The 24,435-nt window shown below is 43.7% G+C and overlaps 1 protein-coding gene across 1 annotated transcript in view; it reads right to left on the reverse strand.

Moving 5' to 3' along the window:
* LOC122399531 (protein O-mannosyl-transferase TMTC1-like) overlaps positions 1–24,435 on the reverse strand; it is a 175,617-nt gene that overhangs the window by 57,270 nt on the left and 93,912 nt on the right. The window contains exons 3-6 of the mRNA XM_043400274.1: positions 23,735–23,808; positions 15,367–15,498; positions 13,754–13,826; positions 7,920–8,023 (exon numbers count right to left, since the gene is read on the reverse strand). Of these exons, the coding sequence (XP_043256209.1) occupies positions 7,920–8,023; positions 13,754–13,826; positions 15,367–15,498; positions 23,735–23,808 (383 nt within the window). The remainder of the gene's footprint in view (positions 1–7,919; positions 8,024–13,753; positions 13,827–15,366; positions 15,499–23,734; positions 23,809–24,435) is intronic.

The following is a 24,435-nucleotide window of genomic DNA, read 5'->3' on the forward strand; positions in this document are numbered from 1 at the left end:
ATATAACTAATTACGTGCACTCAGTGGTGTCGTCATGCTACCTTTGTCAGGGTTGCTTCATCTCCCCGGCGCGCCGGAATTCGGAATTTTCAGTGCTCGGGAGATTCCGCGTCCGCGCTCAACCCCCGGGGACCCGGACCAGAAATAGTCCAATGGCATTAACGCTACCGTTGTTTTTCCTCCTCGCTGAAATCACGGGATCGACGCGACCGTCTGAAACCTCTGCCCGGGAGTATCTATCTCGCAGCAAGTTTCCCGGGGCACCGGTAAATTTTATTAGACGCTGTTCGTCCGTATAATTGTTTGTCGGAACCGTCGATCGAAGAGATCGTCTTAATTGCTTCGCGTTTGACGATCACCCGAGCGCGCGCGCGCACGTCTAGAACTAGCAATCGTGGAAAACGCGGAACGGTATCTGGTTCAACTTCCTCGAACCCTCGTAAATATCACGTTTCCTCGCAACAATTTCCAACGAGACGTTACGTTGTTCGAAAGGTTACCGTGGACCGTTCACCCTTTCGGACCCGGATTTTCCATTTTTCGAAAAATTAGAAACGCGTAACGGCTAGAGTAATTACTTGGAGCAGCGTGTGCAAACGTACGGAAACTCTTAATTGCAAGATTTATTGTTCCTGTCCGGAGAACGTTTAAGGAAGAGCTTTGCGAGGAAAGAAATTTATGATTAGCGTTAATTATCTACGGTGGTTGTCCCGTTCCGTAATCCTCGGCGCGATCTCGCGAACCAAGTTGTCCCCGAATGAAATTCCGCGTGGCAAAGCGCCGCAGGTGCTTGAATAGCAACATAAATTGCGAGGCGAACGCAGGAAGCTCCGGCTATGGGAAAGCACTCGTGAAAGAATGAGAGGGGCCGCGTCTATGAATTCGCGCTCGAAGCCGGTAGTTTGAATACAAGCGTATAAAAGTGCCCATTTAAATCGTAAATTCGGAGGCCGTGCTTAAATCAACACCCGAAGATACTTTCCGCTAGTGCACTCGCCGAGCTTTGATTCCGTTGCTGTTGTATTTCGCGCTTTCAATGTTCCTTCGAAGCTCTTCGCTTTACGGCCTTTGAAACGCGATTCTCGAATATTGAATTCGCTTTCGCCGAACACCTTGCGCGACACCTGATCGCCCGACTTCTATATCCACTCTTCTCCGCCGACTTAATTATCCATGGACGCGTATTAAGGAAAATTAACAAACACTTCTATATGGGAGGTCAGAATGGAATAGATTTGACAAGTTTTTGCAAGAAATATCGAGAGTAAAAATTGATGAAACGAGTGTTGCATCGGGAGAAGAGGGGGTGAGAGCCAAGTAGTTGGTAGCGTAAAAGGAACGTAATTTACGAGGCTGTCATTTAATAAGTGATTTTCGACGCGTCGAGAACCTCCGCGAGCCGGCATGCTCAATTTACGCCGCGACACTCGTTAACGGGATAACAGTCGGACAACAGACACCCCGGCGCGAAAGAAGATAGTTCCACTTAGCGAGATACAGCCTGACACCTTAAACTGATAAATGGACTATGACGAGGAACTTTCGGCGACGATGGGAAGACGAGTTTCGCGGGGCGTCTCTTTGTGGAGAAACTTCCAACGGGGCGAGAATTAATCGTTCGCCGACCGTTGTGAAACCGGATCTGCGAATTTAGAGTTCCCGGCCGGATAATCCGGCCGCGATAAGCGAGCGCAAACTCGAACGTTCGCCGATCGATCGAAGAGGACAACACGCCCGAGGAGAAGTACTGTTTGCGCGTCGTCTTTCGTTCGCCTCGTCACCGTCCCGTAATCTCCGACCTCTTTGTGCTCGCAGTTTCCACCGACCCGACGAGCGAAACGACCGCTCCAAGGAATACGACGACTACGTCGCGCCGCCGCGTAATTTATGAACGAACTTCGGCTACCGGCGCCGAGTAAACTTCAATTTTCTCGGGTCTCGCGGGAGCGAGACCGGACGAACAAGTAAATTTTCAGATTGCCTTTGTTGTTTCCGTGTCTCTCTGCCCTTTTCTTCGCAGAAAAATTCCTGTCCCACGGTGTCGACGATTCTCTACGACGCGGACGCGTTGCGTAACTCGAAATACATACTTTGACCGCGAGTTAACGCGACGGAGACGCGTTGAAATATTGAACTTAGAAAGTTTATTAATGCGCAGGGATAATAATTTGCGGCTGCCGTGGGTCACAATGCAGTCGTTGCTGAATCGACGCTTGGAAAATGCCTGAATGGAGATTTGAAATGTAGCGGAGGGCGGTTTCAATGTAATTCATGACTTTTCAGATGATGATTGTCCGTTTGTCATGTTTTTCTAATTACTAAATAAACGGGAAATATTTTCTCATGATATTACCACTGCATTATACACATAAATGACAAAAATGCGTAATATATTAGTTCCCATTAGCCAGCCGTACGCCGTTGAAACGAAACACTTTTACGCCAAAAGGTTATTCTAATCGCTCGGAAGTGAGCTTTTCCACTCCAGGATCGCTCAGGAGATCTGTGGAATAACCTGTTTCATGAACTTATAAATCCCCCGTAGTGCTTCAAACGCAGAAACGTAAACAGGAAGTTGCCGGTCGTGGTACTGAATAAATTCTAACAAACTTCCGTGGCGATTTAAGAATGCAATAAACTCTGGTAATAACCGGCGTAAAATCATTCCGTGTACGTCCCGCAGTTCGCCCAGAAAGGTTGCGCACGTGAATCACTATTCATAACGTTGTATACTCGGTTATAAACCGGGCTCGCGGCGAGAACATTAAATGTAAGAAACATGTGAATTTTCAGTCCCTTTGAATAGTTTGTAAATCGTAAAAAGCTGCTGCCTATTACGTTGGTTATCCTCGACTCGATGCAAACGCATTAAGCTAATATTTGCGGGAAATTTTACGACCAACGCGTACTCGAGACACGCCTCAACGGCAAAAATTGTTACACGGAATATTAATTTGCACAGCAAATAACCGAAGAAATATTTGTTCTATTATGAAACGAACAAATTCCACGCTTACAAAAGAAAGGGAAAGCCTATAAATTGAACAGCCCCCCTCGAAAAGCGTTTATACGTTTCCATCGTCAATTCCATCGAAAACCAAATTCAATTGCGCAACCATTTATTTTCCTTTGGGCGGGTACCATTCTACGCTGAGCCGGTAAAAACGAGGATCTCGGCGAAAATTCACGAGGGCTTTGTTCGATATGCGAAACACTCGGAACACATTGAACCCCGGCTTCCGACGGACAGCAGCACCCACCGCCATTAATATTTTACGCGAAAGCGACGGCTCGGTTCCGCGCCGATAGAGGGTTGTAATATCATTGCGCGCCGCTGGAACGAGATACGTTAGACAGGGTGGTAGGTAATCGTGTGGGATTAATCACCGCCGCCAGATATCCCGCGTAAAATAGAAGAGACCGTGGTGGCAACGCACACCTTTAAGCGTTTCGATTCTCCAATTTCTACGCTTAAACACCGTAGTCGCTGACCACTTTCACCCTTCCACGAGGCTCGAATAAAATCTATTCGATTCGATTTCAAATTCCTTGAAAGGTTCTGATGTATACGTTAAACTTTTTTTTAGTTTTGTGTGCGACTGCTTGGATTAAAAACTGTAATTTCTTTAAAAGCGTTGCCAACGGCTGGCAATGGAAATACCTCGATATAAATAAAAATGCAGAAAAGGGAAGTCGTAAAATACACGTAGCATGCGGGAGGAAGGTTCACCGGAAAAATGAAACTCTCTGTACAAATGCTACAATGTGCGATACATCAGCACGTACGATCAAGAGAAGACCCATAAAAGTTAATTCTCCCGAGTCGCAATATGGAAGCGCGAAACGGCGTTAAAGCGCTGGATCCAGGGTAAAGGTTCTTCTTTATCCCGTAATAACTACGCGACAGCTATCCAGGGCCATCCGGCCTCATCCATACCGTCCGGATGGTGAAGTAATTTCGCAAATCTTTCTGGGTCGCGCGATATTAACGGGACGGCCGGAAAACGAAATATCGTGCTCGAATTTCCTCAAGTTGCACAGTCATCCACGGGACACGTGTCGGCCTTGTCGCATATACGAAGCCAGAGTAGCGGGCGGTGAGAATCGTCGGGATAGAGAAACGTGGCGAACCCACCGGGCAGGCGTGTTGCAGAGCACCAAGGTTGGTTCGGCGTAGGCTCGAACGATCGTAAATTTCGCGGAACGACGGTACATCCGGCCAAATTATACATCTCATAAAGTATTCCCGGCCGGTTCACGGAAGCCAGGCAGAAAGTATTTCGCATAATATCTTCTCTAACCCCGGCAGAAGCCCGCCGACTCCCGTCGCGTCGCTCCGCTCGGTTGGCTGCCGAGGAAGAAAAGGAGCGAGAGATCCTGGGAGCGGTAACAGCCGAGGAAAAAAGAATAAATACGGGAACAGAGCTCAAGGCGGAAACGCGACCGTTCCGATACGCTGATACAGCCGAACCGAACGGTACGGAACGAAAAGAACGAAACAATATTTCAATATGCTAAAATTATCCAACGTCTTGCCCCGGCCGTGCTTCCTCCGCTAAGTAAAGCCGCCATTCTTTGCTGCCTGATTTTCGCATCGACGGGTAACGAGGAAGGCTTTTTCCCCAACCTACCAACTTCCAGATTGGACAGGAAACGATTCTCTGGAAATATAGAACTCCGCTACGAAGGAATCTGATGAAAAGCATAAATCCGTCGCGGAGATATTAATGCGTTTTACTCGATGCCATCCTGATTAATTGGGTTCTTTCTTTTCCTTTGGAAAGATACTGTACCCCGCGTATCATGCTATTGGAAAACATTACTTACAATTGCTGGATGTGAAAATAGCGGCAGCACGCGTGAAGATGGGTCACCGAAGCGATAAAAAGCCAAGGAATACGTCCAGAAAGGTAAGTACTTGAAGGAAACAGGACGAGATTCACGATGTCTCCTAATTTACGATCGTCGCGTCACGTCGCGTCATGGCCCCGTTTGTCGAACTGATGTCCGGAATGTGTCACCATGTCGCGTAGCTGACGTTAACTGCGGTTCGGGAATGTCTTTCCGAAGCGTGCCTAAATGGTTTCTCGCCCAACTCGGTGTCGCTACGCAACAGCCGTTGTAAACACTGTCGGTCAAACGTTAAGGCCGGGGACACGCGAGCGTCGCGTCGAAATCTTGCGATTGAAAAGAACGAAGATCGGCGTTCCTGCGTCTTTTCGATCGTAAACAAGGAAGGGCATAACAACGAACGTTATTTCGGAGCTTAAACGTTACACCTGGTATCAAGGGGACTAGAATGCCCCTTTGGTCTTGTTGCGAATGAAACGTACAAGGAATAAAATATAATATTTATTTCCAAGTCCAGCTGGAACGGCAATCCGGGAATCGGGAACACGATCGCGTTATCGGTTTCCATGGTCATTCGTTGTCGAACGTCACACGATGTCCCGGCCGCGTTACGTGACAAACAGTCGCTCAAAAACGGAGCCACGGAATTGAAAGCGGATCGAGCACATTTTCCTCCTCTTCCTCGAATAATACAATAATTCTTCCGTGGATACCGGCGGAAGTGGCGCGCGGACCGTTCCGGCGGAACGCGAACCGGCCTGCCCGAGGAGGAAGCGTATCGCGTCATATCGAGATATTGAAATGGAGCGTTACATCGGGACCAGTTCTATTTTCCCGGCCGCGTAAACCACCGGGACATATCCCTTTCTCGCGACGCGATAGCTACCGGGGGTCCAGTCGATATCGTCAGTCTTCGGGGAGATAGCGGAATCGGATTCGCCGGACGCGTCCGTCGAACCGTAAAATCGAGTCGTATATTTCGGAATTTTCCCTCGACCATCGGGAGCCCGGTTCGCGTCCACCCTCTTTCTTGCCACCCCTTTCTCGCGAAACCATTTCAAACAAAACTTTCCTGGCCATACAACATCGCAATCAGGGCTTAGTTGTTGCACGAGATAAGAAACTTGCTTTCTTCTACCTTGATCTTCTCATAGTTCCCATAAACAATACCGAAACTATCACTCTCGCAATTTCTTTTATTCCTTAAAACTCGCTTACCCACCACCCGACTACGATATTCCGATATATCGTTTACAAATTTACATAGCCTTGGCTTTTCGATAAATTTAACGGATATCCTTGATCCATAATCAACCTCTTCACAGTCTGTTACACGCGATGCTCCTTAGGGGTCTGCCCTTGGGCTCTTCGCATTAAACATTTATGTTACGGAATTTCATTGCGTTTGTAATCACTGTTCGGTATGCGATGATATGGAAATGTTATACACATCGGAGCCATCGAGATTTAGGGCCGCGATATAGGAAGTAGAAACAGAGCCTGACAGAATACCGGTACACGTCTAATGGTCCAAGTTTAAATCCAAAGACACACGTTTTTCGTGCTGTCTGAATTTACTTTACTTTTAGAGAAACTTTATATTATTTTCAGCTCCGTTAATTCTGTTTTTAGTTTCGAAAATCTTTGACTTCGTTCGCAACAAGTTTGGAGCTTTGACCGACGTGTCGTAAGTTTCCAACTTTCGTCTTCGTATCCTACATTTGTCTCATCATCTTTTATTCGTACCTCGAAAACTTCCAAGTCTCGCTCTCCTTGTACTTGCCTTCTTCGATTACTGCGACACTGTATCGCCGTATATGGTCCATGCGATGCCTCTCACCTTGCCTTTTGCATATAACATGTCAGAAATAGTAATATTTGATACCCAGAAGAATACTTTGTGGCTTCAAGTTGTATTTATATGTATAACTAAAGATCCGTTTAACTACAATTTGTCGAAGTTTCAAAAAGATACGAACCTATGTGGGAGCTTGCATACCTAGTCCATCATCAATTAACTGCAGTTCCATGCCTTTTACCAGCACCTCGACTAAACTGTGGTGGACGTAAAGTCGATACAGTTCTCTATGCAGTTCCAGATGGTAGAAGCAGTCTGGGTAAGGTGAACGTATGCACCAGACCACGCAGTACGAACGAACAGGCGTGCAACATTCAAAGAAGCCGGCAAGAAAATGATCGGCCATCGAAGAAAGGGCCTTTCCTGCTGTTGCCAGCGTACTGCTTCTTGAAAGTGTGTTCCCTCCGCCAGTCGACCTACGGAATTTTTTGAAAAGTTGCACGAGCTTACGCTCTTTGACGATACCGACGCAGCGAGTCAGGATTCCGTTCCTCCCTTTCCTGCGTCCTTATGCCAGGGGTTCCCAATCGCGATCGAGTTTCGCTCTCTTGTCTTTCAAGACGCAGAAGCCTGTAGCAGTCTTGTTCGTACGTTTCATGCTAACGATATATGTATACACGATTCTCTTCTTGCACTTTCAATCGCAAGATAGATGCCAGCGATGTCTTTTACATTTGTGGTTTTACGTTTCTTTGGTTTAGTTCGAACAATAGTTCAGCCACGATCCGCTTCCGACCACGGAAAAAGTTGGGAAACGCTCCCTTGTACCTTCGAACGGGCAAACAGAGAGCATCCAACCGGAAAAGTTGAGGAGGTCGGTTTAACTCGGCCACGAATCGGGATACTGCGTCGTCGTTGACGGATTCGACCAACGTTTCCGAACATGGAGACGTTGCTCGAAGCACGGCCCAAAGCAGTGTTACAAAGAAACTACCCCTCCATTTACGCACGATATTACATAATAAATGAATTAATAAAGCTTTCAAGGTGATATCTATTAAATTGTCACTATCTTGAAATCGTGTGAAACCCCCGAACTAATGGCTGCGAATTCGAAATCTCGTTTGATGTTTATTCGACCCGTTACTTTCGGACCGCCACCAACAATATACTGTTTCCATGCATCCGCAATCGCTGGGAATATAAAAACATTGTAATCGTAAACCACGCTACTACCCGCGTAGCATAAAGGACTTATGCGGATACTCACCTGACGTGGAAACAGGGATGAAAAGCTGCCGGATTATCCTGCGGCGAGAACTTTGGTAGAGCGCCGTGAAGGAGAGCAAGTCGCACAACCAGCAGCACACCAAACTGTAAATAAAAGTAATCCTTTAATAACGTGCATCTTTTAATTGTTTCTAGCACACGTTTGTGCAGACATTTTCCTTTCTGGCTTTGCGTCAAACGATATATTTATTTCTTTATTTATCTACGCGTGTGTCCAATATCACACGTACCATTCTTCTTCTTTCTTTAACGCTGCATCTATTTTTATTACACGTAAAACCAAGAGCAAAAAGCATCGGTCAAACAGTCGTTCGCCTGTTGATCCGACAAATATACCTTTCGACCGAAAGCCTCAAAAACTTCTCCATTGGCAGTTGCCCAATTTTTATGTCGTCGTGTTTGGTACAAACATTTTCTTTTTTTGTATCCGTAGAATGGGTTTCCGGTGATAATTCGAGCATGTAACTCTCGCTTCTTGCAATACCCATCCAGCTCCGTTGCACGAAAAGTATTGCTATTCTTAACTCTTACGCAATCTTTTGGTTGGTTTCTATCCGCAAACCGATCATCCGAACGAACGCCGCTCTAACTCTTTACGCGTAACCCTTCCATTTCATCGGAGAACCCAGACCCAACCCTTTTTCTCGATATCCCTCTGGATCCGGAGCATTGTTGGCTATCCGACAGATAGGGGGTCCGAGTAGGTTCTCGAAGGCTTCGAGGACTGGACAATATCTGCCAATCGAAGGTATTCGCATCTTGTTCGATCGTGCCCGACACCGTGAATACGACGATCCTTCTGAAACCCCGTCTAACGTACGTGTGTACACACCCTCGATACACGTCACGGTCCTCGACGTCTCGTGTACACGAGGTCGAACATCGCCTCTCGTTCTTACCAGCCACTGCGTCTTCGCGTTTCGGCGGATGGAGGTTGCCCGGAATATTGTATTACGTCGCCACCGGGGCCATCCGGGGTGACCCCACGGAACACGGTAGAGCGGGACGGAAATTCAATTTCGGTAAATATCTGATGCGCACGAAACGTCAGAGTCGGCGGACCGTATACCTATACGGCCGGAATTCTCTCTTGTTAGCTTTTCCGTGGCACCCCAGGGTGGTATTATAATATAACCCACGGTCGACGCGCCGAGGAATATATTTTTCGTCGAGGAACACCGTACGCGTATTTTTATGCGGTCGGATCAGCTGGCGGGATACGCGTCTTATTTTTCCGCCAGATGCCGGAGGGAGTTACGTTCCTTTATGGATGTACGCTTTGTTCGGTTACCGTTCTCGATCCGAGAAACACCAACACCATGAAATATTGACGGAGATTTAAATCTATCGAAGAATGGAAACGCGATTACTGTTCGGTACTATAGTATTACTTCCCTTCTTTCATTCTTTTCACCCGCTGCTGGTAATATAGTTCCATAATTATCAAATTTTTCATGGCAATTGCACCAAAGTCGCAAAGCGTACTAAATGCAACTCCTTTGCCGATTCGCTTTCATCCTTTTCATAATCCTCGATCTTCGTTTTCGTTACCTGCGATTCGTCCAATCTTAATATTTAATGCTTGTATAATGAATACTACAGACGTTGCTTCGTCATTATACTTATATGTATATAAGTACAAAGGATTCGAATTCACCGTTTCTACGAGAGCACCGTTTCATGTCGTTTCTGGAGTGAATTTTCATATAATAACGTCGCAACTTTCATCGCTGTTTTGCGTAAAATCGCCTAAATACGTAACGAGCAACACAATGGTAAGCACTGAGAATTCAAGACTAATGGGAACTAATGATGCTGAAACGAATTCAATACACTTTGCCGAGTGGCTGACTCCGATCGTCGGCATGCTTTATGAAATACAATGTATCTTTATCCTTACTTTGAATTTTGCCTTAATACTTCAGGACAATAACGTTAATATTTGAATAAAAGCTTGTAGAACAGGGGAAATATTTTATTTCTTATTTAACCTCGATAAAAAAGTAATACGTTGGAATTGATAATACCCAAGCGCAATATTTGCAAAAATATAAAGTACCGAAAGAATAGTATCCGTAGGATAAATTCGTTGGATGCAACCTTGCCTTTCCGAATTATCAATCAAACGTTCGACCGTGTAATACGTTATTTACACGTTCCGATTGTTAGCAAGCTAAACCAGTTCCGGACGACGTGTTAACTTGGCGTACAAAATTATAATTGCGCCGACGACGGCCCGAGGATAATTTGAAACCCCGAGGTAAGATTTGAGCGGTAAACCATTCGACTAACAACGGGCAAATTGATGTAGAATCAGTCAACAATGTGTATCCGTAATGTATTGGCTTATCGATTACGTCTGTTACGTTTCAAGCGACCATAACGTGCCTTCGGCTACATCCATAGGCAAATACTGCATGGCCAAAGCAAACGTACACTTCCATCTACATTGATAATTGATTCGCTGCGCAAAGTTTCACGACCGTACAAGTTGTTTCAAAGATTGCGAATAAAGATGAAGCGGTTACAACTATTCCGTATTATGATTAAGTAGACACTGCGATACGCCAAGTTTCAAGTTATACTCGGTCGTTTGCTTTACCGAGGAGCAGTACATCTAAATTGCCAGTTACCGCACGATCGCGAACTTGACGCCCCCGACGATCGAATATAAATATTTAAATGTTTTGCGTTTCAAAAATTCGATGGTCCTTAAAAAGGAATTTTTTTCTAAAAAGTGCGTAGGATTTCGGGGGTATATGTATTCATAAAAAATGATTGTAATTGACCCCCGCAACCGAAAATAATTTTTCCAGGACGACTTGAAATTTTTTTTTTATTTTGACTTTCAGATCTCCCATTCAAATTTTTCCCAGAAGTGGCTGAACACCCTGTATATCTTGGAACGCGTAAATGGTAATAGGTAACAAGAACGAGGAGGGTGGAAAAGGAGTCAAGTATGCGTGGGGTCCTGCTTGCGAGGGTTGTGCTCGCACGCCTCCCCTCCTTTTCTTGACATAAATTAGCATAACTCGAAATCGTGTTCGGTCAGACCACGTTCCGTGCGCACCCTCGACTTCCTATCGGTTGCGCGATATTTTATACACTTCCATCACTTTCCATGTACGATACAAATTACGAGTCGTTGTAAAACTGCGAGGAATCAATTACGTTAAAAACAGAGCTAGATTTTCTAGCGATTTATAACCAACGACGCTTCTATCTATATAGCACGACACACTCGTTAATTAAATCAATGAATCTCTAATAAAGTTCGCTCCCGCATCCACCGTCTGTTATGCATAATTTATAACGTACGGTCGTTATATTGTCTTAATTAAAACTAATTAACCACTTGCATAATACATTTTGTTATCAATTAGTAACGGGGAAATTCATAATAATGATATTTACCGCGGTATAGCGAAAGCTTCCTGAATCGATCAAGGCTCAAACAGTTTCGAATTAGTTTAGAGAAACTTGAGCGACGTCACGAAGACAGTTTGAATTCCTCCGTGTGTACTCGACAGATTTAACGATAGTTTTCGAGAATGTATGGTTCAAATCAATTCACCACAATAGAAATAATCAACGTGACACGAGAGTGATACGTTTTATAGCTTCTTATATTATTCAAGGGTTGATTAAGGGAATCTTTTCTACATGTCCGTACTGGACGTCGAACCGTAAGGGGAAAAACATACATATTTAGGGTAGATTGTAGCGAGGAAAGGGAAGGGAGTAACTTTTTCCATTTCATACGAAACATTTTCTAGCAATAAATGTTTTCGTGCGTAAAAATATTCATTATATTGATTGGTACGCGGTGAAGGAAGTTTGAAAACCGCTGCCTTGTATGTACATACGTTTCTTGACATATCGAAATATCCATAAAAGTTCTATTCCTCCTCATTCTCGATATCTCACAATATTACTAGGCGTATTCCAATAAATTCATGCGTCGAAGGAAGTGCCATTATAGACACGCTTCCGTCGACAATCGACTGCATTCGACGAGGTTCGACGATCAAAAATTTGCCAGCTCGCTTAACAGTTCGAGGGTACGGAATTTATATTTCGCGATCGTAAAGGAGAACTGCCCGCGACGAGTGCACATGCGTTAACGATCGTTAAACATACTTAAGGGTTGAGATGCGGCAAACATCGGCGGCCAGCTACGAGCAAACGATAAAAAAGAGAATGTATAGGTCGTTAAGAATTAACGACGCGAATCTGCGACCGTTTGCGAGTACACGCAAGGCAGCCAGGGATCTTCAAGGTCCGGACAACTTGTTCCCCGCGACGATAAATCTTTACGCACGATTCGAAAGTTATGTGCTGTTGCTTCGATCTCCGTTAAACTGCTCGAACTTAAATATTGGACAATAGAGTTTTCAAAGTATTATACATACAGGAGCCGGAAGAGCAATAGAAGAATAAGACTTTCAAGTGTGCGCGTAAGAGGGTAGTTCACTTTCACAAAAATGACAATATTCTGGTTTTCCTATTCTGCTGATTCAAAGAAGAAGAAAAGAAAAGGTACGCATCGTTTTATTTATAGCCGAGAGGCTGGTTTATAATTTTTGTTCCGTTCCACGTTATTAGCTCGCTGCTCGATCGGATATAGTACGTATGCATGTAGAAGCCCTGCATGATTTGCGGACGAATGAGGGGCGCGAGTGGTATACCATAATGGCTTTGTCGTTATTGTATTACCGGCAATGTCTATACTTCTGTTGGCCAATGAAGTTGTAGAGAAAAGTCGATAGATCGATTTAACCATTTATTTTCGTTCGGAACCGATAGCCTTCGCTCTCTAGACACCGTCCAGGAAATTCCCGGCTATGCCTGACTCGACGATAATAAAATTGAAATTGCATGCAGCCAACCAATGCCTGTCGCGGCGGACTCGAAAACATTTTCAACTGGGAATACAGTGGAACATTTCCGCGGAATTATGACGGGAATCGTTTACACGGTCAGCTACGACGGCAAACGGTTCGAATAAATACGAACGTAGGTTTTGTTCGGTACGCTTGAAAATTCGCTAAAGTTTCTTCGTCACGGTCGATCGCGGCGGAACGCCGCGCCGCGGTTGTTCCTACCCTTCAGTTTCACGCATTGTTTCCAACGCATAATGGCTTTTACGTGACATTAATGATCGCTGAAAGAGCAGAGATATGGATTTTCGTAGAAATCTAGTATTGTTTCCTGATAGCGATAAAGGGTTTAATTTTTACCCATGCAAACTGTTTATTTCCGAGTCAAAAAGTTTTGACTTTGGTAATTGTTTGGTACAGGGACCTCGGAATTCCATGATTTCGAAATATTAGGTGAATTTCCAAACGTCAATCCGATGCAGGAAACGTATGGAAGCGGTTTCGTTTCGTTACTTTTTCTCCTTAATTTCTCTCGCATAAATCTATTCAAGAATCTTCAGCATCCGTAACTTTCCTTTCCATTTTCTTCCTTTTTATTGCTGGACTTGATAGCAGTGCAGCTGAGATTCGTCTTTTACATTACTTTGTACACGTACTTTCTTCAAGTATAATTAAGACATTATTATATTTTCTGTTCCTTATCTACGTAAAAAGTTTCGTTAAAACCCGTGAGAAATCTTCCTTGGAGTTTCCTTGTTAAGTTCTACCAATAATCTGACGCTTTTTAAGAAAGTAGTAGCAGGTTGCTTCTATTTTCAAAACAAGCAAAAGAAGAGGTCGGTCTTGCATGTATTCATTGATTTTAAGGTATTCTCAGTTTATCTTGGAGCATAATTTTTGACAGTCATATTTGTGAATTTTCAGTTAAACTCACCGAAACGAGTAAAGTTGCAGCGCGCCGAGAGAAGTGCCTTGAATCGTCGTTCCATCTAGCTTCAAAAATAGATCTGGAACGTAAGAAGGTAACCCCGGTAAATGTCACGAGCCAATTTCGGAACTGACGTTAATATTAAAGAACGTGCCCGTCGACGTAACAAATAAATAGCAATTATGAAAAGTGGCGTACATTTATTTAGAAATTTGTACTTTAAATAATACTAAATGTTTTTCGTAGCTAAGCCTCCGATTGTACAATTTAATTTCAAGCAGCGCCGCGTGCACAATTATTATAAAGGTAACATACTGTAGTTTTAATTAAATTCCCCAACATGTTCTCAAATATGTTATCTATTATACATACTTTAAACATTTTGGCGGATTTAGCCCGTAATTTTCACTCGTAATTTCAACTCTAATACAAATTGTTCCTGTAATACTATAATACACCGATTGCCATGTAATCTAAACAGAGTATACCGAAAGTTACGATACAACTCTAAATGAAATTTACAACTAAAACCGAAATTTACGCATTATAGAAAATTGTACGTTTATTTCTCTGGCAATTGAGTCGTGCAAAGTTTCATGGAAATCACGGTGTAAGAAGAGTTGGGGCGATGTTTCTGCGTAAAATGAAATTCGCGTTTTACGTTTGGCGGGGTTGCGCGGTTTTATGATTTTATATTTCACGTTTAAAGGTGCTTAAAGTTCGCTGTCGCGACGGAGTCCGAGAGGATAATTCTGCGCTCTCGTTTCGCGAGTTGCTCGTCAATTTTAAATAGTCTGTTCGCGAAACGCGCCGAGTTTATGAGCCTCGATTGAATGTGCTTTATTTGTTGCTCTCTCCGAGGGAATAAAGATTTTCATTGTTTCGAGGATACGAAAGAGATCGTGCGGACGGGAAATTGCGATCGAAATTGCACGGAATAAAGTACGAGAGGTTCGTCGAAACTTGGAAGACGTTACGAGTAGAGTACGAATAAACGTTCGCGATATCACTCGCGCATGGTACGCCCTGTATGTATAAGCATACGGAGCTTAATAGGCATCTCATGTTGATAATGTCCAACATCGAAAGGCTGTGTTTAGAAACACAATCTACCTTCGTAAACAACGTTAATTTGCATGTCAAGTTAACGATCGCGTTGATCGAGCTTATTTTCTAATAAGAAATTTACTGTAATAACATATTTAGAAGACGCACAAAACGAGATTCGCTCGTGAAACAATCGAAGTTAATATATATAATCATTGATAATTGTACGCGGTGAGTGATACGCGATGACAGATTAACCGAGCGGTATGGACTAGAATTGGTCGAGAGTAGAAAAGATTTTAGGCTGTTAATCTTTGTAAAAAAAGACACCATTACGTAAATCAGACCGGATTCGTAATATCCTGCGCGAGCGGAACTTATCTGTTCGTTGGTCGGGTGCTACGGTCTCGTTAGAAAGAAATAAACCGCGACAGGGACAGGTGACGTCGCGTAAACTCACGGGAGATACGATTCGCCGGAAGACAGTGTTGCTTATATCGGAATTTATTGGAGGAAAGGCACGTGTCGCGTTTCCAAACTGTTCTACGACCGAGCGCCGCTTAAACGCTTACCTCTTGATTGAATGCCAGGAGCGACAGAGGTCGTAAAGAAGGTTTAGAGGCAAAACAGTAATGCCGGTTTCCTTGGCTAACATCGATAGCGCTCCCAGGCACACGCTGCTCCACACGTAAGCCGTCTGCTGCCTGCAACCAAAACAAATCCGAAACATTTAATTTACACTTCTGGCCCCCACGCCTCTAAAGCCTCATAACCCGAGGGGAAGTTGCGAGACTTTGGACGCGTTGTGCAAATGCGAAGATAGCGCTTTGGTCTGGTTTCCGTCGAACAGAGGTCCGAACAGGCCGAAAACGAACGAGTTAGATCGACGATAATGAGTGGAAAAACGCGAGGAACCTCCGACGGTAATGTTCGCCGAGGGGCGAGAAAAGCCAATTACCGTTTTGCATATTGAGCAGGTGTCGGTCAAAGGAAAGGCAAAGATTGGCGAGTTAAGCGCGGGCGAGTGCCACGCGATCGTAATGCCGCGTAATTTAGTTTTATCGTCGCCGGGAAAAAGGAATACGCGATAAAGCGGGCCAGTTGCGATCGATCGGTAGGAAAGGGGCACGCATCGTCCGCGTCGGCGGCGCGCAACGAACGATTAAATCGTCTGCGCGGACTTCTCGCGGTGCTCGTTCGAACGTTCGCGTTTCAAGTTCGAGGCGGACGGCCGGATCCCGTCACGAACGAAATCGCGCCACGGTTCGTGCTTGCAGCTCCGGCAAATAAATATTTCGCCGCGGCTGAGCTACGAGCTTTATTAAATTATGCATGCGATGCAGGCTGCGCAGTGCGTGCCGCAGTTTTATTTGCGCAGAGTAAAGCCCCGTCCGCACGGGACGAGCCGCCTCCGTACACCTTTCGACCGATTTATTTACCTGGACAATTATTAGCGGTACGCCACTAGAAAAAAGTGCCAACGAAACAATAGAGGCAGATTGATACTCTTCCTTCTTTTACCATGCGTGAAACAAATTGGTCCGAGAACGATCGATTATGAGATCGTGATCGATTGGCGAGCAAAGAACGTGATATATCAAACGGAAGAGATGTTGATTACTTTCTGGAATGCTTCGTCACGCATGAGTAAAGATCCACGCTTTATTGAACGCTTCTCGGTAAGTGCAGGAGAGGATAGAAATGTAATTCCAGCGACTTCCATTATCGATAATAATTCCATCTGTTATTCGATTAAGAATATAATTAATCGATTTACTGTTCCATTAAAGTTTTAAACCGATTAATTCGTTAAAAAGATCATCTATTCTGAAGATGGAAACACGGAGAAAGTGGTTAATATTCCAGAGTCTTTGGATTACTAAATTTAGAACGCGACCCTCTCAGGCCTCTGCTAAAAGTTCATTTAACACCGAAGCGAAGACCAAATCCATCGAATTGAAAGGGCGAATACATAAAATCTTTTTAAATATTTTCCTTTTTCGTGGATGCGTGTTTTTCATAAAATATCAAGAAATACGTATCGAATATCTTAGAGTTTTGGATCATTGTTTTCAACGACCTGTATGTTCATTTTACCATACATATTTAATAAACCACGGTAACCAGTTTGGTTTTCTTTCGTACGAGGTTACCTCAAGTTTCCGACGCGGTCTGTCGCATTAATTTGTAATAGAGAACGAAGTACGTGTGTGTTATTGCATAATACACGCACACACAAAGAACGTGGAGCGAATTTACAACTATCTAACCGAAACGACGCTCAAGGTACTACATCATCGATAACAATGACAAAGAGAAGCTCGCCCTCTTTATCACGATCAAAGCTGCAGGCTCTTGGAAACCATTTCAACTTCTTGAAATTAAATTAGGGTATCATTGAAGCGTGGCGTCGACGTGGAAACTCCGAAAGCACGTAAGATAATTCCGCTTTTAACGAGACGAACGGAGGAACAGACTGATATAAAGGCGGGCAGGTGAAAATTACGTACGTACGTGTGATAATGATCGCGCGTTTGGAAACGTGGAAATACAGACTTTTTTCGTGAAATAAAATGGAATCTCTCCCTCTGCCGGGGGCAGTTGTTTCATTTTCCTCTAACATTTCATACCGAATTAAACAACGAGTTGACTTCCTTTTCATATTTACACTTTTACTGCAATTACATCGCAATTTCGACGTATAGTTCGCTGAAATTTCCTAATTTCAGCTCCCATCGTGCCAGTGAAATTTATGAAACTATTCGGTACGCTTTTGTAACGTCAGACAACGTCAAATATTCCCAACGTTGAGCGTTTTCCACGGTTTTCGTTCACGATGCATTTCGCGTCCACATCGTGAAAGTTAAACGAAACGACATAGAAAATACTCGACAGCCTACGTGTTTCAAGTTCCGTTTCGAAATTTCATTCATCTTCTCTTTATACGTTCGGCCTCTCTTAAAACACGTCCGTTAATCCTTAATAGAATATAATCTAATGTCAGCAACGTAACTTGTAGTTTGAAATCATCCGTGCTGTAAATTCTGTTGTTTCGAACCACAGGCAATAACGCAACATGTACCAAACACCCGAGTTAAATTAAATTTCTACCTTCGACTTGAAATTCATGTTTCCCGTATGATCTACGCGTCTAACAGCAACGTAACTCTATAGATGAATATTAATAGGCTCGAAACGAAACGCACATCTTCCCTATTCTTTGTACAGAAAGTCCCAGTGATCGTGATGATTCTATATGGAAAAATAAATCGAAAACGTAGACTAAAATTTGTTCGTACAATGCTTCGTTTTCAAGATAATTGAATAAAATCGGATACGCGTGCGATCGACTGGCTACCATTCGGCTGGCGCGTCCAACTATTGCTCGTTATTTCTACTTGTGCAAGTAAAAAGCTGTATTAATATTACAAATAGCCAGCCACAGCTACATTGTAATTCAATTTAAACTTGCAAGACAAATACATACGTTCGTATTTGAAGTTAATCCATTGTTCTCTTTGTTGCACGGTCTATTTTTTTATATTAAAATGATTAATAAGATATCTGTTGTATCGTATTCCACTGGCTTAAAACCGTGCGATTGTACCAGGTTTAAATAAATTGTGCATTGGTACCGTCAACGTTAAACTGGTCGACTAGGTGTCTGACCATACGAGGTTTATTCTACTCTCAGTGATATATGTATTTAGTATCATGCGAACCGCGCGATTACGAACGACCAAAACTAATTGGCTGTTCGAAACCACTGAGAAATTATCCCCACCATGCTATTCTCTGGACACGTACCCTGTATGTTCGAAAACAATATTTCGACTCGTCGCAGAGAGAATACATTCTCGTCTTGTTTGTTACATTTTGTTTATATTATTTTTCTTCGTCCGTTAAAACTTATACTAGTAGATAGTGGAATAAATATATCTTTAAAAAGTTTTTCTGTAAGGGCGAATGAATTTCCAGAGAAAAGATAAAACAATTCCAATATTGGTTTGCTAGATTCCAGGAACGAAAAATGAATTCTGTCTGCCCATACCTCGGTGTGATAAATCAGAATCTAAAGCGAGAAAAGAGTTCAAATATTAACGTCCTGGTCCAAAAATAGATACTTCGATTGCTCAGTTTTCGAGTTCATAATACGTTCTATTTATTTATATTAAAATCTATATTTTTAAAAATTTCCTCTCAGATTATATTCCAAGTTATACGAAGTCGAATGCTGACAGTATCGTTAATATTGTAAGGAAAGTTATAAATAAATGTTAGAAAGCACGTGAAAGGAGGGGAACGAATCGGTGTCAGGGAAGCATAAAATGGTTCGTTCATGGCCGATCGAAAACAAAACAGCCCTCGACAAACAATTTTCAGCCGTCGCGAGGACGGTGACATGGCAGCCTGATCGCGTTCCCCGCTGCGTACATCAATCTGCGTCGAGCGTCGTATACGCTGCAAAGACGTCCTTCGGGATTTCGAAGACGACGTCCCGGGTTAACGCGAAGAAGGTCGCCAGGGAGACAAAAGCGCGGAACTGCAGGGCCGTAAAAACAGCGAGGACGTCTATGGCAGGGCGGCCCGGCATTTCTTACAATTTACATCAAAGCTCCGTAAGTAAGATTAATGGAAGCTTGACGTAACGAGGCGGCCCGCCAAGTTCCGAGGGTCCCGGCAAAAACAGCCGACAGTATGCTGCCGCCGGAAGACAACGGATTACGCGCTGAAATTATTACTTATTGGGTATGCCGCGGTAATTGCCCAGAAAAAGACGCCTCGCTGCCGCGAGAACTGTTTCGCGGGCTCGAAACTGATAACGAGATAACGAGTACAAGAGATGGCTGGGAGCTTGCGAAAATCTGTCAAGTTATTGCAGAGTAACGCGGAGCTCTTTGCATCTCAGAAATGGATATTAACGTTTGCGTCTCGATGTTACGAAGAATGTATTTCAAAATGCCATACCGAATATATTCATTACTAAGATATCTCGTAATAACGAGATGTGAAAATTGCTGTTTGATAAAGTAACAGGCCATTACGTATTAATAAATTATTTTCTCTCACAATTACGACTTACTAAATTGTGGAATATTTTTTTAAGCGCTCTATTAAATTCAGATACGACGAGAAAAAAAAAATCGAGAGAGTCCTTGCGCTTTGGGGATCGTGCACAAGTCGCTGTAAAACTAATAAGCTAAGGGGGATGGTCGGTCGAGACGTCTAACGGGCATGAATCGTCGGCCATTTAAAATCTGAGTAATTGAAAATTCGCTACCGTGGAAACGTAAATCGATTCAGGCTGGATTTAAAGGACGGCAATTACGCTAAAAAGAAGGAGAGCCGTTGAAAGGACAGGTTAAACCAAGTCGAAGCGGAAAAGGGAGAATGAATATGGAATCCTCCGGTTCTGAGACACTCGTTTTATCTGTCATCCGACAGTCAATCGATCGACGCGGCAGTCGATAGCGCAGCTTCACTTTCTTTTCGAAACTTTTCCAAAACGTTCTTTCGAGTTCCAAGTGCACTCTGCCGAGAACTTCCTGTCCTGGCAACATGAATTGAAATCAAGGACACTCGATTCAAACGTCGATGTCTACGATTTAAATATCTTAATTGTTTTAAATTATATATTATCAATACAATACGGTCGAATAAAAGAAGAATAAAAGATTATAATAGCATTATACATATAAAAAAGCATTCAGCGTACTAATATAATTTAACGACTGGATGACGATTCAATTTTGCGAAAGAGACAGACGAGCCACCCGTTTGTAACGAAAATTTAAAGGTCCGAGGATTCAGTGGAATCGCAATGTTCGCATTGCGAACGGCCGAATTCGTTTCAGTAATTCGACGAACGGTGTCACCGACTTCGAACAAGGAACATTTGTTCTCGAACGTTTCGTACAACTCACTCTCCCCCGTTTTTTTTCTTTTTTTAAATACGAATATTCATTCGAGATTCATTACTTAAAAGCCCGGAGGTTGACACAGTGACCTGGTTCGGCGCCCATTTAGCCGGAGCACCCGTTTTCCCGCTCGTTTGCGCGCTATCCACCTTCGTTTCTCTCAATATACTGCGTATTTTTCACGGCTCACGCCGCTTTCGATATTTGTTTCTTTTTCCGTTCGCATCGAGGAGAAAAATGTGTGCACGCCGGATAAGTACGCGTTCGTTCGAACCGTTAGCTACCGAAAGAGGATGAGGGGGGGTGTACGCCTGTATCGATTGCGATATCCGGAATGGGGCTACCCCTCGTTTCAAGCAGTTCGTCTGCCGCGAACGGATCAAGTTTAATTACACTCGCATCGCGTGAAAATTAGTTTCGCCGAGCAGGAAACGTTACTTTTCATTGGATCATGTTTTCACGGTGTTCGCGTCCACTCGAAAAACTAAAACCCGCGCGAATTTCAATGTGTATTCGAATGAGCACGATGCGAAGTAAAAACGTTACGATCCGCGAATTGTTGGCTTGGTCGATATCAACGCTTGAATTTTATTTTACGCTAGCTGTTATCCGAGTTCTGCCGACAATATTTTTACTTTATTTTCCAGTCGTGCCCGCCCGACGAACATTTCTCTAACCGTCAAACGAGTCATTGCACATTTTACAACAACGTAACGACGTTTGAATAAAATTCAGGCTCACCCGAATTTAGATCGCGAGTCCGAGTAAATGTTTAGCCTGGAATATCGGTTGCGTGCGAAGCGTGTCTGAGCATAGATTCTTGGAATACAGGTGCAAGGGTTTGCATGGAAGAACGCACTACGTGCAAACGTATAGAGTTCTCGGTGCAAGAGGTGAAACGAACGAAACCCCAGTCGAGGTCAACGAGCCGTACAGTTAAAAGAATCGAGACGAGAGAATAATTAATTTCAGTTTTCGAAGCGGAGTTGTGTTTGTTCTTCAATTTAATTTCACCCAAGTACACGTCAGTGTTTGAAACGTGCTGCTCTTCTACTTCATTAGCCCGCCTCGTAAAACTAAAACGAACAACCAACGATCAGTTTCTTTCTTCGCTCGAGAATTTCCGAGTAATTAACAATTAAAGGGGAAGAGCAACGCGTATATGTATATCGTCCTGCCAATCAGAAGCATTACTCTCGCTTTATTTGTTAATTGCCCGTAAGTCTAATACCCCTTCTTTGTTTTTAATAGTATTCTGTACTCGACCAAGTATCCCCTTTGTGTCAAAAACCACCTGCTGTTTTTCCTCCGTTCGTGCAAACAGAAAAATGTATAGAAAGATGTTCCTTTGAAGCCGCTTGAAACAGCCGGATATTCCAAGGCAAGCTATACTACGAGACCAAACGAAACACGATCCTTTTCTCGGAATAAAACATTAAAAAAGACTCGGGATAATTCTCTAATGCCTGTCGTTCGATCGAAGGAAACGTCTTGTTCGCGGCTCGTTTCGAGGCCGTTAGATCGTTTGGCATGCACAAGACCGAAATCCTCTTAGCAGCGGCGATAAAAAGATTTTCATGGTAAGTTCGCAGGATCGCTCGTAAGCAGTTAATATTTTCACGGTTAAGGATCGATGTAAACGACCCGTGGAACGTTTAGAGGAGCGAGAGCGGCGTTCATAGCCAGCCACGCGGCCGTGTTGCTTCGAGGCCCGAGTAAATTAGTTTAGTTTATAATTTCCACACACCGCCCGCCCTGGTGCTTACGAGAATGAATGGGCCGCTGTTTCGCCGTCAGACTGGCGTCGTCCCGACGCTAAGCGACGCCCGACGTCGCTGACGTATGTATGTGCAGCCGGTAAGTTCCCTCGAGTTATGGGTGTATTATGCCTCTGACACGCTACCTTATTAGGTTACTCGCGACCTGAACGCAACCATCCGGAGAGGAAAAGAGACGGGGGAGAGGAATCGTTGCACTTTTTCACCGACAGATGATCGTAAACAGTTTCGCGCACTTTGCTGGATTTAAGCTTTTAAACTGCGGATAATGCAAAACAGTCTGGAAGCCTAAAATTACCATTAACGATATTTATCGCATTCACTCTGTATGGTATAGTAATTTGATAAACCCCACCAGAATATAATACATACATATGCACTTTCAATCGATGTAGATTGATTTAGAAATTTAGCGATGCTCGATCAAAAGGTTGAACATTTTTCTAACCCAGGGGGGATTATTTCACCTGTTCCTACGTCTAATTTCACACTAAGTACGCTGCAAATAGTCTCGTAACACGCGAGACATTTTTATTCTACACGAATAAACAAATTTGCCATCGAATCGATAGAAAGATCGGTGCAATAGGCATAACACCGAACAACTCTATTCCAGCGTGTTTAAATTTTCCCAGAACCTTTACGATATTTCTTACGGACCGCGACGTTGACCTTATCAGCGCTGCTTGTTACATTATTAAACGAAAAGTCGATTTTACTTTGGTTTAGTTCCAAACAACTTGAACATGCAACCGACGTCGCGGCTCCGTGCAACAATGGCATAGTATACGCGGGTCACGATGATTAATTCTGTTACCATCTCGACGAGCGTAACTGCAGTACACGATGAAATTGTTTTCCTCGCATGGAATGATGAAAATTACTCTGTGTCGAGTACGATCGGAACAAGGAAGGAACGAACGAATTGTTCGTAATGGATATAGGAAACGTGAAATAATACGAAATTCCGAGCGTATCAGCAGACGTAGTTATTTCGCGAGCGAAAGGTTCAAGAAAATTAGATTTTGATAATACTGTCACGTTCACCTGAACGTATCCTCCTTTGAAATACGTTTCTCCGATGGCTTTGATACAATGTAAATCCAGCACGATTTCTCGAATTACTCGAGTGTTATTAATCACAGCCAACGTGCAATTACAACAAAGTATTAAAGAAATGTTGCGAGCCGGACCAAGGCTATCTTCCTTTCTTGACTAAAATTCCAGAATTTAATCGTACTTACCCGTGATAAGCAAGAAACGACAGCAAGAAGAAGATACACGCTAGAACGTCCGCTCGTCCGACGATACCAGTCACCTGAAACGCAAAAGAAACGTTCAATTAGAGAAGTGTATTTCTGAGACGAAAGCGACGCATGCTAATTAGACGCTAGAGATTGTTTGTTAGAGCTGCGATCGTAAGCTCGTTATCTACCCGTTGTCCGTTCCATCGCTAAAGAATTACTGGCTCTATCAATACGATTCTTCGTATTATCGAGCAGCAAAAGGTGCTTAAACGACTCCGTCTTCGCACCACAAGTACCGTTCCAAGTAAGAACGTTTTCCCTCGAGTCCTTTCATTCTGGTTCGAGTCTATTTTTCATTAAGCAACTCCACCAGGGACGAGACCCGATGAAACGCGGACGAACTTATACGAATTTAAATTTTCAATTCCATCGTGAGAGGTCTCCCCATCAGCAGTTAAAATCCCGGTGTCCTGCCCCAAATCGATTCGCCACTGAGAAGATGATATCGGTGGGGCGCGTAACCCTCTCGAAGGTTCGATCGGACTGCTTAACGAGAAGAGATTATACGGGGATGGGATCGAGTATACTCGTCCACGAGGAGACCGCCGAAAAACGAGAAAAGGGCCACCGATGGCTGCGACGAGTTACCGCCAAGATCCTTTTTGGAAGTGTGAAGCGGCAAACTGAAATTGGATTTA

Source organism: Colletes gigas, unplaced genomic scaffold (genome assembly GCF_013123115.1).
Source record: "Colletes gigas isolate AHSC1104 unplaced genomic scaffold, ASM1312311v1 Colletes_gigas_Sc00013, whole genome shotgun sequence".
In the NCBI taxonomy this organism is placed as follows: domain Eukaryota; kingdom Metazoa; phylum Arthropoda; class Insecta; order Hymenoptera; family Colletidae; genus Colletes; species Colletes gigas.